The following is a 23,558-nucleotide window of genomic DNA, read 5'->3' as shown; positions in this document are numbered from 1 at the left end:
ACATCTGTCTAGACATAGTGCACTTTGTGGACGAATTCTTGAGCAGAAAGCTGAAGAAGATATCTGCCAAAGCTGAAAAGAAGAAGGATAAGGTGTGGCCTACGACTTCTGCTGATGCAAAGATGGCAGCTGGTGGTTCAGAGACCAGAGAGGTGTGAATGCTATGTTACTTTCCCAAATAAAAGATATTGTGGTAGATGCATTGGATGCCAGATTGCCAATTTGCTCTTTTATAGCTGTCAGTCTTGCTCAGTCCGTTTCTGACTTTGTTGGGTGGGTGACGGAACTGGAATCCAGAGCTGGTGGGGCGGAAGATGCTATGAAGGCTTTTCAGGTGGAGCCAGAAAGATTGCAAAAATTGGTTGCTACCTATGACTCTAAACTAGATGATCTAGAGAAGAGGTCCAGATGAAACAATCTCCTATTTATAGGCTTGCCTGAGTCTGTGAAGGAAGGCAAGCTCATTGGATTTCTGGAGAAATGGCTCTCCATGGAGTTTCTCCAGAGCAATCTTTTGGGCCCTCTTAGAATTGAAAGGGCGCCTAGACTCAGAAGAACCTCTCCTGAAAGTATCAGGCCCAGGGTTGTTATTGCACACAAGGATTACATATAGCAGTAGTGGAAAGGAGAAAAACTTTCAATCCTATATGCAAGCTTTTAGTGTAAAAACAGCAGAGATTTACCCTTCAATATCTGGCTTGGCTCAGAGTGTTCCATGAAGGAAAGGTGGTTGTCTTCGATTTACCGGATTCGGCGAGGTCTTTGGCTCAAGCCTGGTTTGTGGTTCCAGCGAGTGGCAATGCAGATGGTTGACACACCTTTTCGGTCTGTGGCGGTCTGATGTTAGATTTCAACCATTACTTTTAAACATGATTATGCCATACTTGAGAGGTACTGATTTTTGATTTATCCACGCTTATTCTGAAGGTGGTCTGTTGGTATTCTTGCGGATGATAATGTTGTGCTTCTCCATCATTCAAAACGTCACCAAACTGTTACAGTGACTGGTGTCTACGGTGACAGCATTCTATATGCCTGGGATTGGAATGCTGTTGTTTGCCTTAACTGTTCTTTATAAAGCTCTCAATAGTTTTACTTTTGATGTAAATTTGAGCTGTTGGACTGTCTTGCTTTATTTAGTATAAGGACACTGAGAATGTGAACATGAACAAGGGAGCCTGAGATTGATGATTGGGGGAGCATTGAGATTGTTTGAAAGGGTGAATGGGTACAGTTCACTGTGTGATGTCTGAGTATGTTAGCTGATTGCTGGTGTGCGTGAAGAGGGATGTGAGGGATTGTGATATCTTAATAGGGGTAGATGTACATTATATCTAAATACTAGTAAAAAAGGCCCGTTTCTGACACAAATGGAACGGGCGCTAGCAAGGTTTTCCTCGGAGTGTGTATATTTGAGAGAGAGTGTGTGTGAGACATTGAGTGTGTGTGTGTTTGTGTGTGAGAGAGAGAGTGTCTGTGTGTGTGTGTGTGTGAGACAGAGTGTGATAGAGAGTGTCAGAGAGTGTACTTGAGAGACAGTGAGTGTGTGCCCCCACCCCCCCTCTCGCAGGGTCCCCCTCCCCACCCCCACCTCTCTGGTCTCAGGACCCTCCCCCCCCCCCCCCCCACCGGCGCATCAAACCCCCTCGCCACCCGCAGCTGCTACTGGTAATGTTGTCCGGCCGCTGCTGCTTCTCCTGTTGAGCAGCAGCGGCCGCTACAAAAAGAAAAAAAGCAATAAATGTTTTTAAACCTGAAATGCGGCACCGTAGACAGCCATCAGGCATTGGCTGTCGGCTCTGCAGCCGCTCCTCCTCTTGCCTCTCACGTCGTTGCGCTCCTCCGGGGTCTTACTCCAGGGGCAGTGACGTTGAGGCGAGAGGAGGAGCGGCTGCAGAGCCGACAGCCAATGCCTGATGGCTGTCTACGGTGCCGCATTTCAGGTTTAAAAACATTTATGGCTTTATTTTCTTTTTGTAGCGGCCGCTGGTGCTCAACAGGAGAAGCAGCAGCGGTGACCGGACAGCGTTACCAGTGGCAGCTGCAGGTGGCGAGGGGGTTGATGTGCTTCGGGGGGGGGGGGGGGTGTTTGATGTGTCGGGGAGGAGGGCTTGGGTGATGCGCGGAGGGGTGTTTGAGCAGCACACTCACAGCTGATTCCCAAGCAGGGGGAGGAGTAGGGAAACACGTGGAGCAAGTTGTTCCGCGTGTTTCCCTACTCCTCCCCCTGCCTGGGAATCAGCTGTGAGTGACGTCAGCCTGGCTACGGAGCCTAGCTCAGCAACTCCAGGAGCCACGGACACAGGCAGCTACTTTAGAACGTTGGAGGTGAGAATTATTATTTAGGAAATAGGGTGCGCATGTGTGGTAACTAGTGTGCACTAGATGCGATCTGAGTAAGTGTGTGTCTGTTGATAGGTTAGGAATGGTTTTGGGATACCAGGGAGGGATTCTAGGGAGAGGATGGGAGGGAGGTGGTTTTAGGAGGGGGGTGCCGGGAAGGGGTATTTCAAGTCTGGCAGAAGTTACGTCAGACGAGGGCGGGACACAGGGAGGAAAGGAGGGCCGAAGGGAGGCATTCTGCTGCCTGCAGAACTGCTTTCACGGAGGTGAGACTGCGATTTCAATGCAGGGGGCAGACAGTCGATGACAGAGGGCGGGTGGGACTGTGGAGCCGGGCCCCCCTTGGAGGCCAGGGGAATTTTGTCCCCCCTGCCCTCCCCCCCTCTTGGCGGCTATGGCTTTCAGATCTAGAGCATCAAAAGTTGAAATCCTCTTGTGTGGGGAGTTAATTCTATGTAGAAAAATGAAAGAGATGTATCATAAAGTACCTTCCCCAGCTAATAGGTACTCTTGGTTAAAGGCACAAACATCACTTAATTTAATTCATGAGAGGACCTTGAAGGGTATTGCATTTCTATATGAATTCACTAATGAGCCTGGCAAATTGTTGGTCAATTTGACTAAAGCTTGGGTAGGCTCTACAATTATTTCAGCACTAAGAACTACACACTAGGCAGAATTGGAAAATATTTTTATGCAATTTTACAAAAAATTATACACATCTGAGGTTCAGTATGCAAATCTTGATATTGATGATTGCATTGCCTGTTGTTTCCACCTCAGCTCATGAACAACTTAATGCCTCAATCTCGGGGGAGGAGATTCAACAAGCTATTTCTAGTTTAAAGCTACATAAGTTTCCTGGCTCAGATGGCTATAGTGGTGAATTTTTAAAGAATTTGATAGGTCAGTTAGAAGCATACAACCCACATGCCATAGAGAGGGATGTCTTTTGTCCCATTCTAATCATACGCTAATTGTGGTCTTTCTGAAACCTGGCAAGAATCATATCTTACCAAAATCATTCAGACTTATATCACTTATTAATGTGGATTTGAAAATTCTTGCCCGAATTATGGCAGAGCTTTTGGCTAAGATATTACCACAGTTGGTGGGGGAGGAACAGACTGGATTTGTGAGAAAATTAATTTTAACCTTGAAGAACTGTCACCAGTGTTCTATCCGAGCCCTAGCAATTAGTTTTGATTCTGAAAAAGCTTCCAAGTGGAGTGGGTCCTTTTTTTTTTTCTGTTACGCAGGTATGGATTTTCTGGATTCTTTGTAGATGCAATCAAAACTCTGTATACTAGCCCCACTGCTGCTGTTCTGGTGAATGGTTCATCTTCACTACCTTTCCCATTGTGTAGGGGTATTAGGCAGGGTGTTGCCCCTATTGTAGGGGTATCCCCATTGTATCACCTTTTGTGCAGCTGAAGCCTATGAACCAAACTTTGACTAGGCCAAGAGCCATCTTTTTAGGACAATACTGTATCTTTTATTTTTACAGCCCTTATTGGTAAAACTCAAGGGGGGTAGTGCTGTTCCTGGGCTTTATGGGTCAGTACAAATAAAATGTTTAGCATTTGCTGATGACATTTTGCTACTACTCACCAATCCTATCCAATCTCTAAAGGGTACTACACATTGCTGAAAGTTTTAGAGCTTTCTTGGGCCTTAGATTGAACATTTCTAAATCAGAGACCTTGCCTTTGAATATACAAATAGATCATGAGTGGACATCCTTTCCTTTGAATGAAGCAAAAGAGTCAGTTCGTTATTTAGTGATTAATGTTCATGTGTATACGAAGATGTTGTATGTTGATAATATCAAGCCATCTTTAAAGACCACTTTAGAGATATTATAACTTTGGGAAACACTTCCAGTGTCCCTGTAAGGAAAACATTTTCAATATAATATGCTGCCCCACTGGCTTTATATTTTACAATCTCTTCCGCTTTATATTTTACAATCTCTTTCAGTTTATTTGAGGTATAGAGACTTTAAGGAACTATATAAGGCTTCCTGAAAATTTTTATGGGGGAGGGGTTAAACACCCTAGAATCCCACTCAGGTCTTTGATATTATCTAGAGAGGAAGGGGGCTGGGGGCTAATAGACTTAAAACTATAATATTGCATGTGGGCTGTGGGCTGTGTGAGACTGGCTTAGGGCAACTAGTTACTATACACCTGGTGAGACTGAGGCTACCATGATTATGGGAGGATGTGCAGTTGTTTCTTATTCATTTTTGTAAATTCTTGTTGGATCACCTCCCAGAGTTGTCATTGGACTTCGTAGCTGGTTCAGAATATTTGGGGTCTCATGTTAAGACAGATTTGCTGAGACGAAACTTAAGGGATATTCCTCTTTTATCTATCAATATGCTTATAAGGAAGGTGGAATATAAGTTTCTTCTTTGCGCATATGTATCCCAGTGGAGAGCTTTTCGGATTAGAATGGGGGAGATGGTTGTATGATGTGCAAAGCATCTAAGGCTACCCTTGCTTACATGTTTTGGGAATGTCAGGGGGGGAGTGGTTCAATACTTCTGGAGCCATGTATGGAATACTATCATTCATTTATGCACCATCGATCTTGCTCTGCAACCAGTGAGTGTACTCTTGAGGGGAGGGGAGGTGATCTCCAGATTCTTTCAGAGGGGCAGGGACTATTTGTGCAGAGGGCTCTGGTCCTGGTTAAGATGGCTATTTTGGTTAGATGGAGGAATTCTTATCCTCCACAATGTGACCATTGGCAGCGGTTTCTTTTTGAAATGGCGTTGTTGGAGCAGAAGGATGCTGGTTCTGAGAGTGACTCTCGGTGAAAGAAATTCCATGCCATATGGGAACCATATTGGCAATCTCTGCCCAATAGGGATCAAAGTTTGTTGTTAATAGATGACTTTATTAATTTTTCCTATTCTTTACACCTTATGGATGATATTTGCAGTCATTCTTTATTATTCGTTTTAGAGGTGCCCCCATTGCACACTTTTATTTGAGTTTCTCCTCAGGTAACATTTGTTTATTTATTTTGCATATGGTGGGACACTTTGAGGGGCATAATCGAAAGGGGCGCCCAAGTTTTCCTGAGGACGTCCTCACAGGATGCCCCGGCGAAGGGGCGGGGAAACCTGTATTATCGAAACAAGATGGGCGGCCATCTTTTATTTCGATAATACGGTCGGGGACGCCCAAATCACGAAATTTAGGTCAACCTTAGAGATGGTCATCCCCAATTTTCGGTGATAATGGAAACCGAGGATGCTTAGCTCAGAAACAACCAAATGCAAGCCATTTGGTCAAGGGAGGAGCTAGCATTCGTAGTGCACTGGTCCCCCTCACATGCCAGGACACCAACCGGGCACCCTAGGGGGCACTGCAGTGGACTTCACAAATTGCTCCCAGGTGCATAGCTCCCTTACCTTGTGTGCTGAGCCCCTCAACCCCCCCCCCCCCCCAAATCCACTCCCCACAACTGTACACCACTACCATAGCCCTAAGGGGTGAAGGGGGGCACCTACATTTGGGTACAGTGGGTTTTGAAGGGCTCACATTTACCATCACAAGTGTAACGCCACCTGAAATTAAATATGACCAAAACCGAGCTTCTCATTTTCCCCCCCAAACCCACCTCCCCGCTCCCCCCATTTTCTATTTCTGTTGATGGCTCTCTCATTCTCCCTGTCTCCTCAGCTCGAAACCTTGGGGTCATCTTTGACTCTTCTCTCTCCTTCTCTGCTCATATCCAGCAGACCGCCAAGACCTGTCGTTTCTTTCTTTACAACATCCGTAAAATCCGCCCCTTTCTTTCCGAGCACTCTACCAAAACCCTCATCCACACCCTTGTCACCTCTCGTTTAGACTACTGCAATCTGCTTCTTGCTGGCCTCCCACTTAGTCACCTCTCCCCTCTCCAGTCAGTTCAAAACTCTGCTGCCCGTCTCATCTTCCGCCAGGGTCGCTTTACTCATACTACCCCTCTCCTCAAGACCCTTCACTGGCTCCCTATCCGTTTTCGCATCCTGTTCAAACTTCTTCTACTAACCTATAAATGTACTCACTCTGCTGCTCCCCAGTATCTCTCCACACTCGTCCTTCCCTACACCCCTTCCCGTGCACTCCGCTCCATGGATAAATCCTTCTTATCTGTTCCCTTCTCCACTACTGCCAACTCCAGACTTCGCGCCTTCTGTCTCGCTGCACCCTACGCCTGGAATAAACTTCCTGAGCCCCTACGTCTTGCCCCATCCTTGGCCACCTTTAAATCTAGACTGAAAACCCACCTCTTTGACATTGCTTTTGACTCGTAACCACTTGTAACCACTCGCCTCCACCTACCCCTCCTCTCTTCCTTCCCGTTCACATTAATTGATTTGATTTGCTTACTTTATTTATTTTTTGTCTATTAGATTGTAAGCTCTTTGAGCAGGGACTGTCTTTCTTCTATGTTTGTACAGCGCTGCGTATGCCTTGTAGCGCTATAGAAATGCTAAATAGTAGTAGTAGTAGTAGTAGTAACAGGTAGGGGGATGGGCCTGGGTCCGCCTGCCTGCAGTGCACTGCACCCACTAAAACTGCTCCAGGGACCTGCATACTGCTGTGATGGAGCTGGGCATGACATTTGAGGCTGGCATAGAGGCTGGCAAAAAATATTTAAAAAGTTTTGTTTTTGAGGGTGGGAGGGGGTTGGTGACCACTGGGGGAGTAAGGGGAGGTCATTCCCGATTCCCACCGGTGGTCATCTGGTCAGTTCAGGAACCTTTTTGAGGCTTGGTTGTAACACAAAATGGACCAAGTAAAGTCGCCCAAGTGCTCGTCAGGGACGCCCTTCTTTTTTCCATTATCGGTCGAGGACGCCCATGTGTTAGGCAAGCCCCAGTCCCGCCTTCACTATGCATTCGACACGCTACGCATTCGCACTTTGGTCATCCCCGCGACGCAAAGCAGTTGAAGACGCCCATCTCCCGATTTGTGTTGAAAGATGGGCGCCCTTCTCTTTTGAAAATAAGCCCGTTTGTCACACTATCCTGCTTATAATCGAACGAGAAAAACGCCCAAGTTCCAACCTAAATCGGGAGGTGGACGTTTATCTCACAAAAACGAATAACGCGGTATAATTGAAAGCCGAACTTGGACGTTTTCAACTGCACTCCATCGCGGAAGCGTACAAAGTTGACGGGGGCGTGTCGGAGGCGTGGTGAAGGCGGGACTGGGGCATGGTTATCACCCGAACAGAGATGGGCGCCTTTCGCCGATAATGGAAAAAAAGTATGCGTTTGTAGCTAGAATTTAGGGCACTTTTCCTGGACCCTGTTTTTTCACAAATAAGGCCCCAAATGGTGCCCTAAATGACCAGATTACCACCAGAGGGAATTGGGGATGACCTCCCCTGACTCTCCCAGTGGTCACTAACCCCCTCCCACCACAAAAAATGATGTTTCACAACTTTTTATTTTCACCCTCAAATGTCATACCCACCTCCCTGGCAGCAGTATGCAGGTCCCTGGAGCAGTTGTTAGGGGGTGCAGTGGACTTCAGGCAGGTGGACCCAGGCCCATCCCCCCCCACTTGTTACAATTGTGCTGCTTAATGCTTAGTCGTCCAACCCCCCCAAACCCACTGTACCCACATGTAGGTGGCCCCCTTCACCCCTTAGGGCTATAGTAATGGTGTAGACTTGTGGGCGGTGGGTTTTGAGGTGTATTTGGGGGGCTCAACACCCAAGGGAAGGGTGCTATGCACCTGGGAGCTCTTTTACCTTTTTTTTGTTTTTGTAAAAGTGCCCCTAGGGTGCCCGGTTGGTGTCCTGGCATGTGAGGGGGACCAGTGCACTACGACTCCTGGCCCCTCCCACGAACAAATGCCTTGGATTTATTCGTTTTTGAGCTGGACGCTTTCATTTTCCATTATCGCTGAAAAACAAAAACGCCCAGCTCACAAATTGTCGAATAAAATATGGACGTCTATTTTTTTGCGAAAATACGGTTCGGTCCGCCCCTTCACGGACCCGTTCTCGGAGATAAACGCCCATGGAGATAGACGTTTTCGTTCGATTATGCCCCTCCACGCGTACTGTTTATCGCACTATTATATATCTATAATGTCATAATCACACTGTTTCTTTATAGTGGGTATAGAACATTATGACAATGCAAGTTTACTTTTCTGATTTGTGTTTCAGCATCTCTGCTAGATTTCTGGGAAGGAGATGCCTGCCACTTTTGCTCCTTTGTGCATTCTTATATGATATCTGGGGGGAGGGGGGGGGGTAATTATGAAAATGAAAAGATACTATATTTACTTAGTTTCTTGCTGTAGATTGTAGGTGCATGGCTGTGGTAGTTACTTGTTTGTAGCTGATATTGTTATTTGTTATGAAGATCTGGTGATGTCCGTGAATATATATATATATATATATATATATATATATATACAGTGGGGGAAATAAGTATTTGATCCCTTGCTGATTTTGTAAGTTTGCCCACTGACAAAGACATGAGCAGCCCATAATTGAAGGGTAGGTTATTGGTAACAGTGAGAGATAGCACATCACAAATTAAATCCGGAAAATCACATTGTGGAAAGTATATGAATTTATTTGCATTCTGCAGAGGGAAATAAGTATTTGATCCCCCACCAACCAGTAAGAGATCTGGCCCCTACAGACCAGGTAGATGCTCCAAATCAACTCGTTACCTGCATGACAGACAGCTGTCGGCAATGGTCACCTGTATGAAAGACACCTGTCCACAGACTCAGTGAATCAGTCAGACTCTAACCTCTACAAAATGGCCAAGAGCAAGGAGCTGTCTAAGGATGTCAGGGACAAGATCATACACCTGCACAAGGCTGGAATGGGCTACAAAACCATCAGTAAGACGCTGGGCGAGAAGGAGACAACTGTTGGTGCCATAGTAAGAAAATGGAAGAAGTACAAAATGACTGTCAATCGACAAAGATCTGGGGCTCCACGCAAAATCTCACCTCGTGGGGTATCCTTGATCATGAGGAAGGTTAGAAATCAGCCTACAACTACAAGGGGGGAACTTGTCAATGATCTCAAGGCAGCTGGGACCACTGTCACCACGAAAACCATTGATAACACATTACGACATAACGGATTGCAATCCTGCAGTGCCCGCAAGGTCCCCCTGCTCCGGAAGGCACATGTGACGGCCCATCTGAAGTTTGCCAGTGAACACCTGGATGATGCCGAGAGTGATTGGGAGAAGGTGCTGTGGTCAGATGAGACAAAAATTGAGCTCTTTGGCATGAACTCAACTCGCCGTGTTTGGAGGAAGAGAAATGCTGCCTATGACCCAAAGAACACCGTCCCCACTGTCAAGCATGGAGGTGGAAATGTTATGTTTTGGGGGTGTTTCTCTGCTAAGGGCACAGGACTACTTCACCGCATCAATGGGAGAATGGATGGGGCCATGTACCGTACAATTCTGAGTGACAACCTCCTTCCCTCCGCCAGGGCCTTAAAAATGGGTCGTGGCTGGGTCTTCCAGCACGACAATGACCCAAAACATACAGCCAAGGCAACAAAGGAGTGGCTCAGGAAGAAGCACATTAGGGTCATGGAGTGGCCTAGCCAGTCACCAGACCTTAATCCCATTGAAAACTTATGGAGGGAGCTGAAGCTGCGAGTTGCCAAGCGACAGCCCAGAACTCTTAATGATTTAGAGATGATCTGCAAAGAGGAGTGGACCAAAATTCCTCCTGACATGTGTGCAAACCTCATCATCAACTACAGAAGACGTCTGACCGCTGTGCTTGCCAACAAGGGTTTTGCCACCAAGTATTAGGTCTTGTTTGCCAGAGGGATTAAATACTTATTTCCCTCTGCAGAATGCAAATAAATTCATATACTTTCCACAATGTGATTTTCCGGATTTAATTTGTGATGTGCTATCTCTCACTGTTACCAATAACCTACCCTTCAATTATGGGCTGCTCATGTCTTTGTCAGTGGGCAAACTTACAAAATCAGCAAGGGATCAAATACTTATTTCCCCCACTGTATATATATATATATATATATACACACACGCTCTAATTTATTTATTTATTGCATCACTGATTATGCATTGACTTAGGATATCTGTTGGTTCTGTTGTGCTTTAAATAACTAATAAATAGATGTTAAAAAATTTGCAGATTAAATAGAAGATCATAGTGGGAGGCTCTGTGTTTATCAGATTACTAACAGTCTGGTCTGGATGATGAGGTAATTGAGATGTTTCAGAGGGCCAGCCTCATTCTTTAATTCAGTTTCTGAAAATAAAGCTGATAAATATTTTAATGATTTTCCTGATGCATATCAGTTTACATGCCTAACACTGACACTGAAATGAAAAATGACATTTGTAATTTGCAGCTCAAGATGAGAAGTTTAATATAGCTGGATTTATTTAATAAGAAGGCAGTTCTAACAACAGTAAAATGATTGAGCTTTTATTCTGCAGGTCTACCACAGTGTTTTTTTTCACCCAATCTGTACATTTACTCAGCTTATTAAAAATGGTAGTTGTGAGCTGATGTGAATTCTTAAGGGCTCTTTCACCGAAGTGCAGTTCAGTTTTGTAGCTGGACTTCAGTAATAATGCAAATTATCATATGGTAATTACAAAGCCGTTTAACTGTTGGAGGTGTGCCAGGCATCTGCCCGTGCTAACGAGGAGACAATACACTTTAAAATGCATAACAGGTAACACAGGTGCACAATGTAGATTGCTTAATGCCACTATTATCACACTTTAAATGCATAACAGGTAACACAGATGCGCTTAATGCAGATTGCTTAATGCCACTATCTGCTGAATTAACAGTAAATACATGGTAAGGTATCATGAGCTAACTGTAAGGTGAGTCCCCATCCATTCTCCACCCCATTCCACACAGTCCAATTAACACAGGAATAAGTCTGTGCTAAATGTCAAGCTGCCATTTTATATGTAAGTGCATGTTAACTCATGCCAACTTTGTAGCACACTTTGGTAAAAGGGCCCTTATTGATAGTGTGCTACCTTATCCTTTTTACTGAGTAAATGATTTTGGGATCGCAAAAGATAATGTACCTATATTATGTAGACAATGATTTTCTTACTAAATGAAATATGAAAAGATATCATAATCTTAAAATAGATTTACATGGGAGTCACGTGATGCGGTGAGCAGCGGAAGACGTGCTGAGAGAGAGCTGCTCAGGGGACGCCCTCCCGCCGTAAAACTACCTCCCACGAACCGCTTATAAAAGAAACTTGCCGTTGCTAAAGGGGAGAGGAAGCGAATGGACAAATTTGTGGCCAAATCCGAACGGCAAATGCCGGCGAAAACGCCGAGAAAAGGACCGGATCGCTCGCGCCTTAGCGAGGACAAAATGGCGGCTTCCTCCCCACCGGCCTCGCCGGCACTTCCGGACTTCATTCCCGAGCTAACAGACGCTGTGGTAAAAGCACTTGACTCCCGCTTTGTGCAGCTATCGGAACAAATAGCAGGGATGGCTCAAACAACAGCAGAACTGTCTCGGCGGACAGGCGAACTTGAATGCAGAGTCGCGGATGTGGAGGACACGGCACAGGAGCATGCAGAGAGTATTACCGCACTGAAAGCCCTTACAGAGTCACAGCAAGCCAAAATTGAAGATCTTGAAAATAGAGCTAGAAGGGAAAATCTGAGATTTGTAGGCTTCTCAGAAACTATAAAAGACACAAACTTACTGACATGGCTGGAAGGCTGGCTGTTGGAAAATTTCCCAGAGGTTGGGGAACAGGGCCCGATCCGCCTGGATAGAGCACATAGACTTGGACCGGTGCGGGCCTCGACAGACAGACCAAGGATTGTGATAGCGAAGTTCCACAGCTTTATTCAAAAAGTGCATATTTTGCGCTTATTTAAATCTCAAAAAGAGGATCTACAATTTGAAGGCCGGTCGATTCGGATATTCCAAGACTACTCGACAGCATTAACTTTAAAACGCAGGGCATACTCAGGAATATGTTCGCAGCTGGTAACAAAGAATATTCGTTTCTCAGTGCAATATCCAGCTACATTGAAGCTGCAGCATAATAACAAGTGGCACTCTTTTAGCTCCCCGGAAGAATTCCGAACCTGGGTGAGCACACAGGATGGAATAAGTGATATGACCTGAGAGTATAGATTGTTAGACACTAGGTAAAAGGCAAGTTTTAATGCTGTTATTTGTTTCATGTTAATGGAGGTATGTGTGTAAGCTTTGTAACCATTTTGTGAGGGGGGGTTGTCCCCGCAAAGCATAAGGAGTGACCCGTGGCCCGCTCCTGATGGGGGTGGAAGCCAGAGTTAGAGAAGGGGAAGGGGATCAAAGGGAGGGGGAAGGGGGAGGGGTGGGGATGAGGGGGAAGAGGGGGAGATTACTAGGACTGCTTGGAGTGAGAGGTATACTAAATGGAGTGGGAGCAATTAAGAAGATGGAGGAAGGAAAAAAGGTGATAGGAACACAGGGGACAACAGGTTGGGGACAGATACCCCTGGGGGAGGCTGGGCTTCCGGGGGTTGTGTATGAGAAGAGAATCAGGAGAGAACAGAGTTATCCCAACATAGATGACGGGTAAACGTCACTTGAGAATATTGTCATGGAACGTAGCAGGGATTAACTCACCAATTAAACGCTACAAAATTTTATCCCAACTAAAGGCGCATGGAGCTGATATCGCGTGTTTACAAGAGACGAAACTCTCGGATATCGAACATGCGAAATTATCTCAACAGTGGGTGGGTGAGTGTCACTACTCTTCTTCCGGGAATAGTAGAAGTGGTGTGATTGTTCTACTCAAGAAAGGCCTCCCGTGCCAGTCTAAATTAATATATAAAGATTCAGAAGGAAGGGTGGTGTTGATCCATTTAAATTTCCGGGGACAACAGTTTTATCTGTGCACAGTATATGGGCCCAATAATTATTGTCCTAATTTTTTTCAAACTTTAACTGCATTGGGAATGCAATATACAGATGCTCCCTGGGTATGGACCGGGGATTTTAATCAAGTCATGGACCCAGTTTTGGATAGGTCCTCCCCAGGGGCAATAGCTGCATTGCGAGGAGGGAAGGGTCTTCCAGCACTATGTAAATCACTGCAATTGGTAGACCCTTGGCGCCTGCTCAACCCTGAGACCCGAGATTATACGCATCAGTCAAAGGCCCACCAAACGTGGTCACGTATTGATTACATATTAATGACACACACATGGTTTTTCAGAGTGGGGAGGGCATTTATAGGACCCACAGAGATCTCTGATCATGCCATAATTGGAATAGATTTGGATCTGAATCCTGGAGGGTTGACTAACACTCATTGGCGCTTCCCATCCTATCTCTATCAGGATAGACAATTTATAGATCATGTGAAATCGCGTTGGCAGTTCTATATAGATACAAATGCTCAACCTGATACTTCACCAATAGTGTTATGGGAGGCTTCTAAGGCAGTCCTCCGGGGGGAAATAATCGCATTTATGAGTGCCCGCACTAAACGATTAGCAGCAGGTATAGTTAGACTAGAATCGGCCTATAGAGCCGCAAAGAGATTGCACCTAGCTAAGCCCAACAAGGAAAACCAAGAAAAAATGGCAGCTGCCCTGGTAGCTTTGAACATGATGATCCACGAAAAATATCAGAGACTTCTGTATGCTAAACGACTAAACTTCCAACGATTTGGGAATAAATCGGGCAGACTGTTAGCACATGTAGCTAGAGCCCAAACAACCAAAAAATTTATTCCCTATATAAATTCTCAAAAAGGGCCGCAGCTCTCTAAACCTGAAGAGATTGCAAATGCATTTAAGGAATATTTTGAGGGGTTGTATGCCCAAGGACAGGGGCAACAGGGCTCTCTGATAAAAGACTACCTGGAAGATGCAGGTATGCCGCGTTTGGGACAGATGGTGCAGGAGCAGCTCTCCCTTCCCATAAGAGCACAGGAACTTCAGACAGTTATGAAATCTATACCTTTAAGATCAGCTCCAGGCCCTGATGGGTTTTCAGGCGAATACTATAAAATTCTGAGTCTAGAGTTAATGGGACCTCTTATTTCATATTATGAAGCAGTAATAGAACGCGGACATCTTTCTCCGGGGGAGAATGAGGCCTTAATTACTTTGATCCCTAAATCGGGTAAACCCCAAGATCAAGTAGAATCTTACAGACCAATATCCTTGTTGAATGTGGATATAAAAATCCTGGCGAGAATATTGGCAGATAGATTAGCACAACACTTACCGACATTAATAGGAGACCATCAAGTAGGGTTTGTGAGGGGCAGACAGGCCACAGTAAATGTGCGCAAGGTTCTCATGTCAATAGCACGTAGCCATTCTACAAAAGAACAGCTAATTTTGTTGAGTCTTGATGCGGAAAAAGCATTCGACAAAGTACAGTGGGAATACCTGTTTAAAGTACTAACCTATATTGGTCTGGGGGGCTGGTATATGGAGGCGGTTGCAGTATTGTACTCGAACCCAACTGCACGTGTAATCACCAATGGTACTCAATCTGCAGCCTTCCAATTACAAAGAGGCACCCGGCAAGGTTGCCCGCTATCCCCGCTGCTATTTTTATTATATATAGAGCCACTTCTCCGCACAATTATTAAAGATCCAGATATTGTGGGGATTGCTATGCCCTCACTGGCAGTTAAAGTATTGGCGTTTGCTGACGACATCCTCCTGACCCTGACGAGCCCTAGGTCTTCAACAGGGTACTTGATGGCAGTCCTGGATGAGTTTAGCTTCCTTACGGGATTCTCTCTAAATTATCACAAATCAATGGCACTACCAATTCAGTCAGAAATTCGAGAGCAATGGGCAGGTGACTTCCCCTTTCAATGGGCACAAGCCAAAATTAAATATTTGGGGGTTTATATCCCTGTAAATCTTTCAGAGCTCTATAGCTTGAATATTACCCCCCTGAGACAGCAGACCAGTGAAGTTTTGCAAAGATGGCAAGCACTTCCGATCAATTTATTGGGACGCATAGCATTGTACAATATGGTCCTATTTCCAAAGTGGACCTATGTGTTCCAAATGCTTCCATTATTATTGCGGACCAATGAGGGAGGTTGGCTAAAGAGGAAGATAAATTTTTTTCTGTGGCGGGGAAAAAGAGCGAGGATTCCATTATCTAGAGTGATGTTGCCGCGCCCAAAGGGGGGACTGGGTTTGTTAGATCTAAAACTGTTTTCCATGGCTAGTAATATGAGGCATCTGTCAGATTGGTTTCGCGCTACCAGCTATTTTTATTGCACAGAAGCAGAAGTGGCAGTTCTGGGTAAAATGCATTTTTCATATTGGCTCCATGCGCCCTCAAGGGAACTACCTCAATTAGGGCACTACAAATATATTCTTTCCCCGATGCGTGCTACGTGGAAGGGACTGGGTAAGCTCCATCACATAGATACCAAAGTCTCAGTATTATTGCCAATCAAGGGGAATTTGGCCTTTCCGGTGGGAAGTTCCTCCATTTCTTTCCAGAACTGGGCTGCAGCAGGGGTTAAGTATTTATTTCATGTGGTTACGGAACAGGGGGTTATAAAGTCATTCGATGTGTTAAGAGAAGAGTATAAGTTGGGAGCAAATGAATGGCTAGCATACAAACAACTGCAACACTATACAAATTCCTTACCCACTACCTCATTAAGTGCCGCTTCTTGGGAGAAGCTGAATGAAATGCTAGGACTGGATGCACAATTACGAGTGCCACTGCAATATTTTCATCGCAATTTGAGAGATTCATTGAAGACAAATGATTATCAGACGGTGGTACTCACCTGGAATACAGAACTGCGCATCAACCTCAAGTCAGAGCAAATTGGGGTGTGCCTCAAGTCTTTATACAAAACCACGGAGAATGCAGCGTGGTGGGAGATGCAGTATAAATTTTTGCTCCGTCTGCACGTATCCCCCCACAGAGCATATAGAGCTACTCTTAGAGATACAGACACTTGCCCAAAATGTAATGGTACTAATGCGCACTTGGGGCATATGTTTTGGAATTGTACATTGATAAAACCTTTTTGGATTGAATTGAACACACACGTATCTCTGATATGGAATAATCAGTGGAAGCCATCACCACGACAATTGTTTGATCTCTTTGGAATACAACAACCAGCACCAGTGGGATTTAAAGCTTTTTTGAAAAGATCAGTTTTGATGGCAAAACGTGTCATTCTGCAGCTGTGGTTGGTAACAGACCGCCCCACTATATCTCACTGGCGCTCAGCAATGATTCAAGCCTGTGCGATAGAGAAAAAAGGAATAAAGGACCTGGCCTCCAAGCGAGGCATACAATTTTGTGACATTTGGTCTCCATTTTGGGACACACTTACTCCAGTAGCAAGAAGTAAAATATTGAACTCTTAGATAAGGGGGGGGGAGGGGGGAAAGGGAGGGAGGGGGGAGGGAAGGGGGGGTTTAGTTAATGTAATGTTGTAAAAAAGTTAAGCAAATCAAACGCTGTACTTGTCTTCTGTTTCATTTGAGATTGATGTATACAGATATTGTTTGGCTTGCAATAAACAAGATTTTCAAAAAAAAAAAAAATAGATTTACATGTGTTACTGATGATTAAGGGCCTCTTTTACTAAACCTCGCTAGTGATTCTTGGTGTGGCAATGCCAACAAAGCCCATTCAGTTTGAATGAGTTTTGTCGCCACTGCCTTGCAGGAATCACTAGCACGGTTTGGTAAAAGGCCCTAAAACTTCTGCCAGTGTACATAGATTTTGAACTAACCCAAAATGGAGAGCTGCTCTGAATCTATAACAAATCACAAGCCAGAACACAGAACAGATCCCAGATGAGTCGCATAGCAAATATTTTAAGAGAACCCAAGGGTGCCATGTTTTACCCTAAAATCTGTGTCAGGGATAGTACTACAATGACATATAAACACAATTAAATTATAAAAATAACATGTCAGTAAAAAAATCATATAAAAGCATTCTTCCAAGGTAATTACATATAGATATAAAACAGAAGCCCGATCCGATGGATTCAGACATGTTGAGCCAGACAAGTACTCCATCCGGAAGTCTACAGACCATCCCGACTCACTTTCAAGGTGGCAGGGTATTGCAACGTGATTCATTATTTCTTCTGTACGAACTTGGTACATACTGATGCAAAAGTGCAACGTTCCTCAGTGAGTGCTGCCGAGTAGTCTTGAAAAATCTTTACAGGTTCACAGTCAAATTTTATCTCCTCTCTGCTACTCTTGTATAAGCGCAGCACACTGGTCTTCAGCGCATAGCAATGAAATTTAGCAATCACAATGCGTAGGCACAGGTCACGGGTGAGCTGCAGGCTGACACATTGAGCCCTGTCCAGATGAATGGTGTCACTGCCCCCCACCTTGAGAAAGGTCGCCATCAGCCAAGTTTCCAAAGTTTGACACAAGTTAAGGTCTGGTACTGACTCTGGAAACCCCACAAACCTCAGGTTTCCCCTTCTGGTGTGATTCTCAGATGGGTTAGTTCTTCCAGCCAATCTAAGATAGGCGAGACCCGAGATCTGTTCTGAGAGGTGAGTGCACCTTGAATCCAGGCTGCGTACCACTGAGTCCGTTAACTCAGCTACCAAGGTGTCCGAGCCTAGCAGCTATGAGGCATCTGCTCTCACCTCAGCAACTTGAAGGCCATCACCAAAGAAGGCCTAGTAAGATATTTGTCCATGCATGTCGAGGTTTAAGCTTGGGCCAAAAGAAGTCGCAAAAAAGCGCAGGAAGTACAGATTAAGCCCAATTGGGGAAGGGCATCCAAGCAGCTCTCAGGAAACATCCAGAGCCGCTCACAACATCATGTGCCCCCAAAAATCAGTTTCTAAATGAGTAATTTATTTAAACAACTTTCCTGAACAACTGTAGTCTTGAGAATACCACTTGGAGGCCAATGTACTTACCTATGTTTTTCTATGGTATTTATCTACAGATACAAATAAGTTTGTTTAGGGGGGCAGGAATTACAAGGAACAGACCTCGGTTGGGGATGGGGAGCTTTTTCTTATGATTGTTGCAGGGTTGAGTAAGTCTAGGGGACCACTAGGGTGTTGAAGCCCCCAGGATGGCCTTTGGCGGGGGCCATGCAGCCCTGTTAAAGTATACCCACTGCAATGCAACAACAAGAAACCTGGGGAGAGGAAAAATAGCTGCTAGTCATTTCTGTAATTTTTTTCGTGTGAAAACTGTTATTTATTGCAGACCCCTTTTCACAATTTGAACAGTAATGAGCTCACAGCAGCTCATTAATATTTAATTTAAATAAACATTTATGTGTAGTAGACTACACATGAAAGTGTTATACAAAGCTGTCCCATTTTACTAATTTTTCTTACAAGTGCTTTTCACGTAGAACAGTGCAAAAATGCCATCAGTTACGTGCTGTTAAATGTGTGAAGATCTTTTGTAAAAAAAAAAAAATGTCACCCTTTAATACATCAGCCTCTGGAAAATAAGGAAGGTCATAGCCAGCACCTAGTTCGGATTAGTTGAAGCAGTGTTTCCCAAGTCGGTCCTGGAGTACCCCCTTGCTAATCAGATTTTCAGGCTATGTACAATGAATATGCATGATATTGATTTGCATACACTGCCTCCATTGTATACAAATCTCTTTCATGCATGTTCAGTTGTGGATATCCTGAAAACCTAACTGGCAAGGGGGTACTCCAGGACCGACTTGGGAAACACTTGAGTTAAAGCAAAGATTGTAATTGAAGGAGGGTGGCCCTGAAATTTCTGCTGTGCTAATTGTGCAAACAGTGAACTATCCAACCCTAGTAAGAAAAGGTAAGAAAATAGAACCCCATGAGACCAGTGACGTAGCCAAGGGTGGGCTTGGGTGGGCCCAGGCCCACCCAGTAGCAGCACACCTATGATGTGACTGGCAGGGATCCCCAAGCCCCACCAGCTGAAAACTCCCAACAACCGTCCCTCCTGCATACCTTGTAAATAGCAGATCTTCACCTGCAGTGAGACGCAATTGATACACACTGCTTGCTTTGGCCCCACAGCCTTCCCTCTGATGTATTCCTGCCTATGCAGAAACAGGAAGGTGCATCAGAGGGAAGGCTTTGTATTAGTTGCTGCTCGCTGCCGGTGAAAATCTGTTATTTAAAAAGGTATACAGGAGAGGGGGGATGTTTGATAGACCATATGGCATGCAGGCGAGAGAGGGAGAGACCAAATCACTTGTGGGACAAGGCAGAGTTCTTCTGCCCACCCATTTTAGGCCAAGGCCCACCCAAAATTGGGTGTCTGGCTACGCCCCTGCATGAGACTATCCTTGTCTCATCAAAGAATGAAAAGTGTCTCCATTTCCGGATGCCATCATGATACCACTTGACCCCTAAAAGTATGTAATGTATCAGTAAGGGGTCAGTTTGCCAAATAAGAGAGTTAGGAGCCGGTGTGGCCTTCCTGGTGCTACTACATTGATTAATAGACAGGGTAGGACTAGCTACAGGAGGGCATGACTTAGTGATGGGTTTTGTTTTCTTACCTTCTGCTGTTGACTGGAGCTGGGGGGGGGAGGGGCCACTGGTCTCTAATGAGCCCTTTAACTAAAGCTTAGCGTGAGCTTACAAAATTAGCATGCTAAATGCTGTGTGTCCTATTTTATAGGTTTGGGCCCTCTGGCACTTAGTGCACACTAAGATCCATTAGCTTTAGTAAAAAGGCCTCTAAGAAATTTCAGCAGCTCTTTCCCTCCAAAAAACAAAAAATGGCCATTGGTGACTGGGAATTACTTTTTGACTGCTCAGGCCCTAAAAGGGGGGTGGGGAAGACATGTTTTTTTTTCTTTGGAAAACTAGACCCTTAAAAGGAGCCCACCATCAATGGACCTGAGATTGCATGATGATCCAACCACATTAACATACAGAAAAGTACCGTGGGAGTTTTACTAACTTAGAAACCACAGTTTAATAAATTCTTTGGGATTTCCTGGGAATTTTTCCGTTAGTACAGTGCACTATTTTAGCTCACTACAGTATTAGACCTTTAAATGCAGTCTTCCAGTGACCTAATGTTAGGAACCTACTGAAAATAAATATCTAATTTGGTGGTTCATTATAAGGAAGTTTTCATTTAGGAATGTTTAGATGCCTGATTTCCTTAAGGTAGGTGCCTAGGTCTTTTAACTATCAGCCCCATTGTATTTAATTTTTGAAAAGCACCACAGCTAAAGATTTTTGATAGATGTTGAATCTCTCTATCACTTATCAGGTGCTTTGACATTGTCACAAATTTCATGTTTATAGAACCAATTTTTGGCTTCAGAAATATATCTGATAAATGACATTTATTCATGGAATTAGTTTGTCTAAATATGTATAATTCAGGTGAACAATTAATATCTCTATAGTCTTGAAAATTGTCATATTTGAGAAATAACAGCTGGTGGCATGTCCTGCAACATGACCATTGAAATCCTAGTAAAGTCTGGACACCCAAAATATATTACTACATCTCCAAAATAACTGAATATTCAGGCCCACCAAGTAAACAAAGATCTACACGATAAAAATATGAGCTGTTAAAACAAAAGTAACTAAATATTGTACACTAGTAAAAAATGCCCATTTCAAAAGGAAAGGGAAGGAAACGGGTGCTAGCAAGGCCATCCCCCACCCTCCCTTGCTGTTCCAGACTCTGCCCTCCCTCCATTTTCACCCCCCTTCCGTGACCCTTCTCCCCTTCTTGGCGAAAACCGTCCCCCGCCGCCGTCCAGTACCTGTGCTGACGGGGGATCGCAACCCCCATCAGCCGAATTCCTGTGCTGGCCTTCGCGGCGTTGCTTCTTCAATGATTTTGTGTTCAAGTTCCTCTGCGTGCGTCTGACGTCACAGGTACTGGACGGCGGCAGGGGACGGTTTTCACTGAGAAGGGGGGTCGACAGGGTCGCGGAAGGGGGGTCCATTGTGCCATAACAGGGGGGGGGGGAGGTTGTTGTAATTGGAGGGAGGGCGGAGTGTGGAACTCGGTGAGTGAGGGGGGTCTGTGTTGCCCCGTTCCCTGTCACTTGCACCGAAGTGGCAGGGAGCGGCGCAATGACAGCTGATTCCCAGGCAGGGGGAGGAGTAGGGAAACATGCTCCGTCTGTTTCCCTACTCCTCCCCTTGCTTTGGTATCAGCTGTCACTGACATCACTGACGTCAGTGCGTGCCTGCCTAGCAGACCACCTCCGAGGGAGGCATGGTCCCAGGCACATTCGAACGTTGGATGTGAGAATTATTATATAGGATTTGTGCTCAACCAGGAAGCACTGTTTTTCAACATCAGATGTTGCTGTTCTAGGTACTATGGAGATGACTGATCAACCGGCCCTCCAGCCGGTCAGACTGCTTGTAAACCATACGAGTTTCTGTCATGCGTTATTCATACAGACACCTCAGATCAATTAATGATGTTAATTTGTATTTCTAGATGAAATCATGCATCAGGATACCTTTCCTCTTTGTGCTACAGATATCGAGGATCAGCTGAAGAAACAGTTTGCCTATCTCTCCGGTAAGAGTATTACTTGTTCACTAAATCTGTTCTTTATGGACACACATGCATTCTTCTCTAGTCAGTCACTTTTTTCTTTGTAGGTTTTAATATCTCTTCTTGGGCCAACATAGTTGTAATCCAAAGAGTATGAAATTTTAAGTCCATGGGTCCCTTCTGGAAATTAGAGTCCATATTTGGGATCATTTATTGCTTTTGCTTCACTATTATTGCTTTGTTGGTTTCACTGAATTCCTCTCTGATTTCTAGCCAGAAGGAGAAAGAGCAGCTTTTAAACTAAAATGGGGAAGGGAGAAGCTGATAGTTGTCTAGGAGCGCATGTTTCGGTGTGGAGAATCCTAGAAGGATATTATTGAAACACAACATTTAGGGAATCCCAATACAGATTTCAATAGTGGTGAAAGAAAGTCAGGAGTGTTTAAGGAGAGAACAGAGTAAAGGATGCAAATTATCCCTGTTAACTTCTAAGCTGCTGTAGATGCAAGGATAAAACCCAATTTGAAGTGTCTCTATACAGATGCTAGAAGCCTAAAAATTAAGATGGGAGAGTTATATAGCACTAAATGAAGAGGTAGATATAATAGGCATCTCAGAAACCTGATGGAAGGAGCACAATCAGTGGGACACTGTATTATCAGGGTACAAATTATATTGCAATGATAGAGTGGATCAAATTGGAGGCGGGGGGTGCACTATATGTTAAAGAGGGAATTGAGTTAAACAAAATGAACATTCTACATGAAACAGATGGAAGCTTGGAATCATTATAGATAGAAATTCCATGTGTGAAGGGAAGGAGTATACTACCGTTCACTGGGACAGAACAAACAGACAGATGAAGAAATGTTTTCAAAAATTTGGAAAGCTGGCAAATTGAGTGAGGGGCAGCTATTTTAGATCTAGTCCTTAGTGGAATGCAGGGCATAGTATGAGAGGTTACAGTGTTGGATCTGCTGGGAAACAGGTTATGATCAAATTTGAGCTGTTATTTGGAGTGAATCACTAATAAAATATACTGTAGCAGCATTTAATTTTTGAAAGGGCAACTACGATAGAATGAGGGAAATGGTTAAAAAGAAGCTAAAAGGATTGACTGCAAAGGTTAGGACTTTGAATCAGGCATGGACGTTGTTTAAAAATACCATATTGGAAGCACAGACAAGATATATAGTCCATGTAGTAACAAAGGTGGAAAGTATCTGTAAAATGTAAACCGCTTAGTTCTAAGTGGTATATAAATACTTAATTGAATGAATAAATGAAGCAAACGACAACTAGCATGGTTAAAAAGTGAAGTGAAAAAGGCTATTAGAGTCAAAAGAACATTCTGCAGAAAATGGAAAAAGGATCTAAATGAAGAAAATAAGAAGCAACATAAGCACTGGCAAGTTAAATGGAAAGCACTGATAAGAAGGCTAAAGAATATGAATAGAAACTTGCCATATAGGCAAAAACTCATAGTAACAGCTTTTTCAGGTGTATCAGAAGGAGAAAGCCTGTGAGGGAATCTGTGGGACTGCTACATCATGAAGGAGCAAAAGGGGCACTCAGGGAGGAGAAAGCCATTTGGAGAGACTGAATGAATTCTTTGCTTTTGTGTTTATCATAGAAGACGTAAGGGATCTACCTATACCACAAGTGATTTTCAAGGGTGATGATGTGGAGGAACTGAAA

General features: G+C 44.4%; 1 protein-coding gene across 5 annotated transcripts in view; it reads left to right on the top strand.

Annotated features, from left to right (window-relative positions):
* The window catches only part of MCF2L (MCF.2 cell line derived transforming sequence like), a 329,928-nt gene that overhangs the window by 92,497 nt on the left and 213,873 nt on the right, over positions 1 to 23,558 (top strand). For all 5 annotated transcript variants that reach the window (XM_030201525.1, XM_030201522.1, XM_030201526.1 and 2 more), the window contains exon 2: positions 21,801 to 21,884. In XM_030201525.1, the coding sequence (XP_030057385.1) occupies positions 21,809 to 21,884 (76 nt within the window). In that variant the 5' untranslated portion in view covers positions 21,801 to 21,808. The remainder of the gene's footprint in view (positions 1 to 21,800; positions 21,885 to 23,558) is intronic.

This window comes from Microcaecilia unicolor, chromosome 4 (assembly GCF_901765095.1).
Source record: "Microcaecilia unicolor chromosome 4, aMicUni1.1, whole genome shotgun sequence".
Classification (NCBI taxonomy): Eukaryota; Metazoa; Chordata; class Amphibia; order Gymnophiona; family Siphonopidae; genus Microcaecilia; species Microcaecilia unicolor.
Note: the sequence above shows the minus strand (reverse complement) of the source record. Positions and strands in the feature narration are given on the sequence as shown.